The 11,209-nt window shown below is 41.7% G+C and overlaps 1 protein-coding gene across 1 annotated transcript; it reads left to right on the top strand.

Moving 5' to 3' along the window:
- The first annotated feature begins 218 nt into the window (after positions 1–218).
- Positions 219–10,986, top strand: LOC123512090. The gene is made up of 3 exons (XM_045268294.1): positions 219–265; positions 9,354–9,610; positions 9,823–10,986. The coding sequence occupies exons 2-3, from the start codon at positions 9,357–9,359 to the stop codon at positions 9,875–9,877; spliced, it is 309 nt and encodes a 102-aa protein (XP_045124229.1). The 5' UTR covers positions 219–265; positions 9,354–9,356; the 3' UTR covers positions 9,878–10,986.
- The last annotated feature ends 223 nt before the right edge of the window (positions 10,987–11,209 follow it).

The raw sequence follows: 11,209 nt of genomic DNA, 5'->3' as shown, positions 1-11,209 counted from the left end.
GAAAAGGAGGAAAAACAAAATTGGCCAGACAGATTACTTTTTTTACCTTTTCTTCCTCTTTTTCCTATATTTTATTTGCTTTTCTTGGCCATTAACTTTACGCGACAAATTCTTCGGAAACTCAGTGGGCGAGTTTTGATATGCGTGCGCAGGTGGTGGTGGTGGTGGTGGTGGTGGTAGCGCGAGGGTATATATAGGTCAGCTTCTTCCCGTATGTCCACTAACGCCGAAGCTCCGTCCCGGATAACACTCATCCACCTCTCAGGTAAGCTAGACACTCATCTTTACTTGGCTCGGCTTGGATTAAGTTTCATTTTCGTGTTACAGAGTTTGTCCCAGTTTCTTTTTCTTTCGCGTTCTCATTTTGTAGTATTTTGGGTTTGTTGTTTTTTCTCTTTTCTTCTTCTTCTTCTTTTTCTTCTTCTTCTTCTTCTTCTTCCCTAATCCTCCTCTTCCTTCTACTTCTTTTTACTCTTTCTTTTATTTATCTTTACATATAACAAATTTGGTGTTTTCTTTTCACATTATTATTATTATCATTTTTTTTTATTTCCACACCTCATTTTCTTCACATTTTTTCCTTTATAATTTTTCTACCAAATGTTTCCTTTCTTTTCCATTTTTTCTTTTTTTTCTGTTATAGAGCTATCTTTTTTTTCTATTTGTTGTTTCTTTTCTCTCACTTGTCGATTTCTTTAACTTTTGTTCTGTTTTTCTGTTACCTTCATCAATTTTGGCTTGTGGAGTCTGTGTTCTTATTTCAAGCTTTTTTTGTTTGTTTGTTTCTAGTTTACATAATTATTTTTTTATGCGTTGATTCTCTCTCTCTCTCTCTCTCTCTCTCTCTCTCTCTCTCTCTCTCTCTCTCTCTCTCTCTCTCTCTCTCTCTCTCTCTCTCTCTCTCTCTCTCTCTCTCTCTCTCTCTCTCTCTCTCTCTGCTCTCTCTCTCTCTCTCTCTCTCTCTCTGCATCTTTATGGCTAATGTGTGTGTGTGTGTGTGTGTGTGTGTGTGTGTGTGTGTGTGTGTGTGTGTGTGTGTGTGTGTGTGTGTGTTACTTAGTTGTATTTACATAGTTGTAGTTTTACAGGGCTTGGGCTTTATGCTCGTGTGGCCCCGTCTCCATATCTACACTTATCCAATCTGTGTGTGTGTGGATGGAGGGGGGGGGTGTGATGGCTGTGTGGCTGTGGTGTAAGCTGTGTCTCGTTCCGGTGACTTCAACACACACACATCACTCCCTCAGAGCCCTCAACACTAAGAGGAAACACAGAGCCACACAGATTTTCAGATAAAATATTCTGCCTTGCAACTCGACTGTATCAAATAGGCTCTAGTTGAGGTTGCATGTGTGAAAATAGTGTTAGCTATGCATTAGGTGACAGATTAACAAAAATCTTAAACATTAGCAGGAGAAACGCGCTAGAGAACCCGGTAAAGCATCTCTGTGATCTTTGAAAACAGTCATTGTGAAGTTGCCTGGGTTTTCAAGTTTTTTATTTTGTTTTATGTTGACAAATTGACAAGATTTTCATACTATCAACAGGAGAAACGCTCTAGAAAACTCGGGTAATCATTTTTGTGGCCTTTGAAGACAGTATGGCAAAGATACATGGGTTTTAATTTTCTTTATTGATATATCAACAATATTTTTAAACTATCAACAGGAGAAACACTCTAGAGTATCTTTGTGGCCTTCGAAAACAGTTTTCTAATTTTTTCTTTTGTCTTATATTGACAAATTAACAAGATTCTCATACTATCAAGTGGGTAAACACTAGAAACCCAGGATGACAATTTCTGTGGCCTTTGAAAACATCATGGGAAAGTTACACAGGTGTTCATTTTCTATTGACATACTAAACAGAGTTTTGTACTATCAACAGGAGAAACGCTCTAGAAAGCCCGATTTATCATTTCTGTGATTTTTGAAAATACTTATGGTAAAGTTATAAAAAGGTATAATTTTTTTCTATTAACATATCAACAAGAACTTTAAACTCTCAACAGAACCACTCTTCAAACCCGGGGAATAATTTTTGTGGCATTTACAAACAGCCATGGCAAAGTAACACGTTTTTTTATTGACATTATTAACAAAATGTTTATACTATCAACAGAATTAACGCTCTATGAAATCCCGATAATCATTTCTGTGGCTCTCGAAAATGGTCTCTCTTCAAAACACAAGCCATGATAAAATGCAAAGAAATCTTTATCATTTCTCCAAAAAAGTAGAGTTGATGAGTGTGGGGAAGGAAAGGAAAGGAGAGAAAAGAATGTGTACCTCTTTTGCCTTTTCTTTTGTTATTAATGACTGTTTTCCTTTTTTCTTCCTTTTGTTTCTTCTATTGTTTTCTTATCTCCTTTTCTTTATTACTTTCTTGCTCTTCCTCTTATTATTGTTCTTGTTCAGATTTTTTATTTCACATTTACTATTCCTATTTTATTCTATTTTTTTCTTTTTCTTGTTCATTTCCTCCTCCTCCTCCTCCTCCTCCTCCTCCTCCTCCTCCTCCTCCTCCTCCTCCTCCTCCTCCTCCTCCTCCTCCTCCTTCTCCTCCTCCTCTTTTAGTTTATCCCACACATCTTGTCACGTTGCTCTCCGCTCATTACCCAACCCGTCAGACATATCCACCTCTTCTTCCTCTTCCCCCTCCTCTTCCTCCTACTCCTCCTGCTCCTCCTTCTCCTCCTCCTGCTGCTCCTCCTTCTCTTCCTCCTCTTCCTTCTCTCCATTTATATATTTATTTTTGTCTAGCTTTATGTGGTGGAGTCTGTTTTTATGTCAATCTCTTCATAATTCTGTCTATGTTTCTCATTCATCGTTTTGTTTCTCTCCCTTTTCTTGTCAGTTTCTCTCTCTCTCTCTCTCTCTCTCTCTCTCTCTCTCTCTCTCTCTCTCTCTCTCTCTCTCTCTCTCTCTCTCTCTCTCTCTCTCTCTCTCTCTCTCTCTCTCTCTCTCTCTCTCACTCGTCAATATAAACCTTGTATATATATATATATATATATATATATATATATATATATATATATATATATATATATATATATATATATATATATATATATATATATATATATATATATATATTCCTTTTTTCGACTATAACTTTTCCTCTCTCTTTTTCCATTTTGGTTGGTAAACACTACGCCGGGCAGCCACCCCTTTCACGGCAAACATTCACACACACACACACACACACACACACACACACACACACACACACACACACACACACACACACACACACACAAACAAGCATCAGGTTACTTTCGCCACACCTCGCCTCTCTAATCTCCACTTTGCCAGGTAACCATTTTTCATCATCTCAGCTTCACTCTCCCCTTGTCTCTCTCTCTCTCTCTCTCTCTCTCTCTCTCTCTCTCTCTCTCTCTCTCTCTCTCTCTCTCTCTCTCTCTCTCTCTCTCTCTCTCTCTCTCTCTCTCTCTCTGAGCTACATTAATAACAACACATTTTTCAACACACGTTATTAACACTTGTTCATTTTGTATTACTATTTCTTTTCCCTGGAGTAAGTTTTGAAGTAGTCAGTGTTTTGGCGCAGTGTTGTCCGGGTGAGCGCAGCGCCTGCCTTGTTTATTTACGTAGCTGTGTATTTTTTCTACTTTCTACTTATTTTTTTTATTGCCAACCTTCTACTTTGCTACTTTATGGTTTCTACTAGTTTACTATCATCTATATTCTGTTTTAGTATTTTTAGCTTTCTATGTTCTATCTTCTTTCTTTCTTTCTTCTCTGTCTCCTACTCTACTCGTGTGAATTTTCTACGTTCAACGCTTACTCTTCTGGTTTGTTGTTCTATTCTTTGTTCTGATTATTCATCGTATCTTTATTCCTCTTCCTTCTACTTTTTGTGCTCTGTCACCTACTTAGCTACCTTCAGTCAACTATTTTGATTTTCTTTCTTACCTGTTTTCCTTCTTTGCTATCCTATTACTTCCACTGTCAGAGTGAGATAAGGATACAAACAGGCCACTAAGGACTTCAAGATGTATTGCTATTTATATTTCTTGCCTTTGCTCCCCACCTCCACTACTACATTCAAAAGGTTGTAGTTCAAGTTACACACTAATTTTTAGGATGTTTTTATAGTTCTATAGTGACCGATTAAGAGTATTTCTACGTTAATAAATGAAAACAGAAGGAAAAATCTCTTGAGAACCTGGCTAACCATCTCTGTAGTCTTTGAAAACTGTCTTGGTGAGAGAGCAAAGGATGTATATTGCTGATGTACACTCGACTCCCTATTTGGTGAAACAGTTTTCCTACCTATATCTCTAACAAAAGTGAAATCTGTCATCCTTTTTTTTCTTTTTCATGGCTGCTTTCAGTGGCTAGAGTTGCCTCGGATGTGTATCATAAACCTGTCTTCTTCCTCTCACCTCTCCACACCCCTCTCTTCCCGTCCCTCCTCCCACCCCGATGCTTCTCATATATCCTTCATCTCTCTCTCTCTCTCTCTCTCTCTCTCTCTCTCTCTCTCTCTCTCTCTCTCTCTCTCTCTCTCTCTCTCTCTCTCTCTGGGGTCATTAATACAGGACAAGGTAAATGGCTGAAAAAATAACAAATCGATGTAATATATAATTAATAGATGTAGATGTGTAAATGAGTGAAAATACCAAGAAAGAATAGGTGAGATGCCGACAACACACACACACACACACACACACACACACACACACACACACACACACACACACACACACACACACACACACACACACACACTAATCACTTAGCTAATGGATACACAAGTCTTAAGCTTCGTTTTCTTTTGCTGTTTTCCTAGAAATTTTATGAAAGAGAGAGAGAGAGAGAGAGAGAGAGAGAGAGAGAGAGAGAGAGAGAGAGAGAGAGAGAGAGAGAGAGAGAGAGAGAGAGAGAGAGAGAGAGAGAGAGAGACTGGAAAATCAAAGTCGAATGAAGTTAGGAAGCGCCAATAGAATAACAAGGAAAAACGCTGCTTCTCCCGCCGTGAAATTCGCCGCGAGCCAGAAATGAACCCTGAACTCTGGAAACTGAGTCAAATGGTTCACCAAAGAGCAACAGAATTCTGAAGTTTAACATTCTGCCTTTGTTTATTTATCTATCAATTAATTTTTTATCTTATCGTTTTCTACTGCAGGTTGAAGAGAGTATCTTAAAGGGGACAGTAAGTCTGCTGCTGCTACTGCTGCTGCTGTTGTTGCTGCTGTTGTTGTTGTTCTTGTGTTTCTTTTGTGTTCTTTTTATAAACAGGGACAGCAGATAGACAGGAAAGTAGATGAATAAGCATATAGATGGACAGATAGAGCGATAGATTAAATTAGGTTAGGTTGGGTTTGTGTTAGGTTACGTTTGGTTGGGTTGGATTAGGTTAGGTTAGGTTAGGTTGGGTTTGGGTTGGTCAGGTTGGGTTGGGTTAGGTCCAGTTAGGTTAGATAGACAGAGAGGTAAATAGATAAACTGGTGTGAAGAATTTATGAGTGGATAGAGAAATAAGTTTAAAAAAAGTTGATAACGGGATAGACAGATGGACAGACATATAAGTGGATAGGCTGGCATGCAGACAGGTAGGTAAATAAAGAAACACGAAGATAACAAACAAATGGATAAATAGATAAAGCGATAGACAGACAGACACAGACAGGCAGACAAATAGACAGACAGAGAGACAGACAGGCCAGACGAGAAGGAAGGGAAGGAGGGAAGGAAAATTTCTTGAGTCATGGAAAACAGAAAGAAAGAAAGAAAAAAAGAAAAGAAAGAATCAGTGAAAGACAGGATCTAGATTGAAATGTGTGTGTGTGTGTGTGTGTGTGTGTGTGTGTGTGTGTGTGTGTGTGTGTGTGTGTGTGTGTGTGTGTGTGTGTGTCTGTTTATACCACCACCCCTCTCTCTCCCTCTCTCTCTCTCTCTCTCTCTCTCTCTCTCTCTCTCTCTCTCTCTCTCTCTCTCTCTCTGTCCCTATAACCACCACCACCACCACCACCATTACCACACCAAGGGAATAATTTTCACTCAATTTGGTGTCTAATGAAAATTCGCAATGCCTAATTAGGTGAGAGGAACGAGCGGCGGCTTGTCACTCTCACCTGCACGCAAGAGAGAGGTAGAACGAGACCGAGAAGAGCGAGAGGAGAGGGAGAGGGAGAGTTTATAAAGATATCTGTATTTTTTCTTGGCATAATACTATTAATGACGCTGTCGTTGTTATTTCTACTAATGTTCTTGTTGCTACTACTACTACTACTACTACTACTACTACTACTACTACTACTACCACTACTACTAATACTAATACCAATAATAATAATAATAATTATTATATTACTTAAGAGTTAGTAGTAGTAGTAGTAGTAGTAGTAGTAGTAGTAGTAGTGGTAGTAACAGTAGAAGTTGTAGTGGTAGTAATAGTAATAGCAGAGCAGAGTACCACAGTAATCGTGGCACCACCACCACCACCACCACCACCACCACCACCACCACCACCACCACCACCACCACCACCACCACCACCACCACCACCACCAGCACCACCACCATGACCACCACCTGCTGCCACCACCACCACCACCACCACCACTGCACCACCACCACCACCACCACTGCCACCACCATCACCACCACCACCACCACCACCACCACCACCACCACCACCACCACCACCCCACCACCACCACCACCACCACCACCACCACCACCACCACCACCACTGCCACTGCCACTGCACTGCTGCCACTGCACCACCACCACCACCACTACTACTACCACCACCACCACCACCACCACCACAACCTTTCCTACCTTACCGTGACTACTATCAGTATCCTCCACCACCAACACAATAATCAATCTTTTCCTCCTTCCCCTTATCGTCTCTCTCTCTCTCTCTCTCTCTCTCTCTCTCTCTCTCTCTCTCTCTCTCTCTCTCTCTCTCTCTCTCTCTCTCTCTCTCTCTCTCTCTCTCTCTCTCTCTCTCTGTGTGTGTGTGTGTGTGTGTGTGTGTGTGTGTGTGTGTGTGTGTGTGTGTGTGTGTGTGTGTGTGTGTGTGTGTCCCATCCCTATAAAGCAAACAGAGCAACAAACGAGATGGCATCAACAAATACAACAATGTACAAACTTCTATTTTATTTTATTGATGTATTTATGATCTTTTTTTTATTAACTCAAGTATAATTGTTTTAATTTCTTATTCTTTATCTTTAACTTCCGCTAAGTTTGTAATTATTGCATTAAAATTTCATTTAATTTTCTGCTCAAGATGTAATATTTTTTTCATCATCAATAATACTTTTCATTTCATCTCACGTAGTGTCTCACTCGTATCTGGATTACAGGCTTCTTACACACACACACACACACACACACACACACACACACACACACACACACACACACACACACACACACACACACACATTCTTTAACTGAAGCATGTATGAGCTGAGTATTACCAACCACCTTGTTATCATGCGAAATCTTGTTACTCTCTGCCACCCTCCTGTATTTCATCATCATCATCAATATTTGTTGATATCTGGTACTCTCTCTCTCTCTCTCTCTCTCTCTCTCTCTCTCTCTCTCTCTCTCAACAGGTCACCATCCTTAATCTAACCATCTAATTGTAATCCAATTTACATATTCTCACTCCCAGGCATCTTTCAGCACATCATCATTACCTTAGTTTATCACAAAACGAGATAAAGACACATTGTTCAATATCTACAACGTCTTCCGTATCACTTGCCTCTCTCACTCAAATCTTCACCAGACTTCTCCCTCACCAATACGTTTTCGAGTAGGGAATGATTTACTGCCAGAGTCGCGTCATTAAGTCTCTCCAAGAAGCTGGCTGGGTCCACGCTGCTCTGTTTCCTTTCAGTCAAGCATGGATAACAAGACCTGATCGTATCCCGAACATTTTAGGGACACAGCTGGAGAGAGGAGAGGAGTATATGTGGGAAGGAGTTTGTTGGAGATGGATCTACTGGGCAGGAGAATCAGTAACGCTCTGCTTTCTCACCACGACTATTTTTCAAGGTCACAGAGTTACTTTGCGGGGTTTTCAAGAATGTGTATCCAGTTAATAATGCAAAATCTTGTTACTCTGTCTATAAAACCATAATAAAAACACCTTAAAATCTCGTGCAAATTTAAGTAGAGCCTTTTGAAATAGTAGAGGTGAAGCACAGAAAAGTTTGAGAATACGAACGAAAGATAAGGAGACGTGAGAGAAGATTTATGAATGTTATGAAGGAAGATTTATGAATGTTATGAAGGAAAACTTATAATGGATGTGACTGAGTAAGACGCAGAAGACTAAGCGCGTTGAGAAGCTTGATTTGCTGTGGCGAGCCTGACGGAAGCTGCCCATCACAGTACTATATACAAGTGTCACCGTACTTACATAAATGTATTCTCAGTATACAGGAAACAGGCAGCGTACTGGGATGCTGCGCAGGCCAGTCAGACCTCTCTCTTTCTTTCTTCTTTTGCAGCCGTTTCTCTCGAGTCATGTACGAATCTTCACTTGCCTCTATTCCTTGCATTTTACTGTGCAATTTTTTACCTTATCTCTTTCCATCTCACTGTCTTCCCCTCAATGTTCTTCCTTCAACTGTTTTCTTGAGGTTCTTTTAGTTAGGTCTCATTCTTCTCTTCTTACTACGGGACCGGCACACCACAGTGTGTATATCCATACAAGAACAGAAACACTAACCTACTAGAGGATGCCGGAGTCAGTAGCTATCCGCCACCGTGTTTCAGCTGAGTCGAGACTAAACTTAAGATATGAACAGACGAGGCGCGCTGCTTCATGAGCAGCAGCAGCAACAACAGCGCACTCAGACTGAGATGATACGTCACAGTGATGCGTTTGGAGTTTTTACCTGCTGTTCTACTTATCTATTTCATATATCTAGTTAGTTAGTCAGCTACTTGCACGTCTTATGTTACTTGTGTGTGTGTGTGTGTGTGTGTGTGTGTGTGTGTGTGTGTGTGTGTTTGTGAATAGTTTTGAGTGAAAGCGCCAGTCTTCTTTGAAGTGAACATAACATAATGATTGCCTTTCCTGAAATGTGTTCCTCTCAGCCTGACAGTGCTGGCCCTCCCTGTGCTGAAAGTGTTTTTAATGTAGTGAAAATGAATGTATCTCCGAGGGAGAGTGTAACAAAAATAACAATCTTCATTATAAGAAAAGCATCCATGCAGTAAAGTGCATACTGTATATTCCTTCTATAGCGAGAATGGCTGCTCCTTCGTAATGAAAGTGAATGTTCCTAAGCGTGAATTAAGGTACAGATAGCTGCATGTAACCTACTCCCTGTATTAATACGCTCCCCTCCACAGGCTATGCGAGGCACGTTGACGGTCGTGGCGGTGGTGGTGGTGTCGGTGGCGGCGGCCTGGGCGGCGCAGCTCCCCAACAGACAGGAGGGCGGGGCGCTGGATGCATTCCAGGCGCTGCACGAGGCGGCGCTGGCTGGCACACTGAGCTCCGGGGAGGTGCCCTATCCCAGCAGGCCCAACGTCTTCAAGTCCAAGGGAGAACTGCGCCGCTACCTAGACGCCCTCAATGCCTACTTCGCCATCGCTGGGAGGCCGAGGTGCGCGCCTATATGACATACTTAGAGAGAGAGAGAGAGAGATTGTCCTTCACATGATTTTTATATTATCTTTCTAATTGTGAGGTGCGTGTGTGTGTGTGTGTGTGTGTGTGTGTGTGTGTGTGTGTGTGTGTGTGTGTGTGTATAGAAAAGTTGTACCGGATTACAAAGACTCTTTATTTGGCCATTCTTACAAGTCGTTCTCTCCACAGATTCGGGAAGCGAGGCGAACAAGTACGACAACCTGAGGAACTATACGACTACTGAAGGAGGAGGCGGAGTGTGTCTGCGCCCTTCCCTTGCACTCCCGCCCCTTCGTGTGTGTGGTCACGCTCTAGGAAAGGCTGATGAACCTTCTCTCACCATCCTCACCCTCACCCACTCCCTCCTAGACACTCCAATGCACCCTTAGGCACTTCCAGGCACTCTTATCTTTGGCACTTTCCTTACAGTCACGCCCTTCCTCCCTCGGCACCGTCTCACTTCAGTCACTCCTTCGTCCAGTCACTCTCGCCTCGCTCTTTGGTGTGTCATGGTGTAAACATCTGACAATTGCCTCCCTTCGCTTCTTAACGTGTTAGAAGAGCGAGGAGTGTGTTATTCTCTCACTACTTCTCTTCTGCACACTTTTGACTTCTCACACACTTCCTGTCTCTGTCTTTTTAAATCTTTCTTTCTCTTTAGTTACTTTCCTTCACTTCTGACACACGTGAAGGGCGAAATGAAGAGTTTAAATGTATGATTTAGTTACTTCATCACACTTCTGTACATTTCTGATTTCCTCTCACTTTACTTTTCTATATTTTCTCTCTTTTTCACCATCTCCCTTTGCCTCAGACACGTTACAAGGAAGCGTGTCATTCCGTCACTCTCCCTTTTATGCACACTTTTCACTCACACACTCCCTTTCTTTACCCTCCTCTCCCTTTCCCTCTCCTTATCTCTAGCCACTTCCCTCCCCTGTGACACACGAGAAGGGCGAGGGACGAGGAAGTGCATCAGAAAACTTAACTTGGTATATTCAAATGAAGAACTAAACGAAACTACAGGAAGCCCGATGCTCTACAATGCGCCAAGGAAGCTCTCAAGGGAACTCTAGCCACGTTCAGGTGTTTAGAAGGTCGTGGTGGTTTCGTCCTGTCTGGCTGCCTCACGTCCCCGCTGGTCCTTATCCATTATTTCTGTTACCGCAAGCTGGAATCGACTCACCAGCTCTCGAGTCTCGCCACAGTCGCTGCCCCGTGGTCTTCAATGCACAGATGAATGTGTCTGTGTCTCAGTGTGGTGGTGGTGGTGGTGGTGGGGAGTTGCTGCAAGGATGGTCCTGTCCTGTATTCATTCACATTTATCCTGTAAAATGAAAGGTTCGCTCAGTTTCTTGGTTTTCGTTTGTTCCCTAGTCTTTAGTCTTTTACTGTAAGAGATATGAGAGTGACTTTTGTCTATTCGAAGCTTACACACAATATTTTATAGTGCTGCCAATATTCAAGTGCACCTACAACTACAATAGACAGACAGGGGGCAGACAAGAGAATAAATAGTAAAGCTTCCCTATTCTAAGCTTATAAACAAATATTCCACAACAGACAGGCAAAGAAT

This window comes from Portunus trituberculatus, chromosome 32, assembly GCF_017591435.1.
Source record: "Portunus trituberculatus isolate SZX2019 chromosome 32, ASM1759143v1, whole genome shotgun sequence".
In the NCBI taxonomy this organism is placed as follows: domain Eukaryota; kingdom Metazoa; phylum Arthropoda; class Malacostraca; order Decapoda; family Portunidae; genus Portunus; species Portunus trituberculatus.
The sequence above is the reverse complement of the archived record's forward strand: the minus strand, read 5'-3'. Positions and strand labels throughout refer to the sequence as shown.

Bases quoted from the DNA above. Each gene is read 5' to 3' on its own strand.
- LOC123512090 (XM_045268294.1), top strand. From the start codon at position 9,357: ATGCGAGGCACGTTGACGGTCGTGGCGGTGGTGGTGGTGTCGGTGGCG. The intron at 9,611-9,822 runs GTGCGCGCCTAT...TTCTCTCCACAG, and splicing joins GCCATCGCTGGGAGGCCGAG to ATTCGGGAAGCGAGGCGAAC.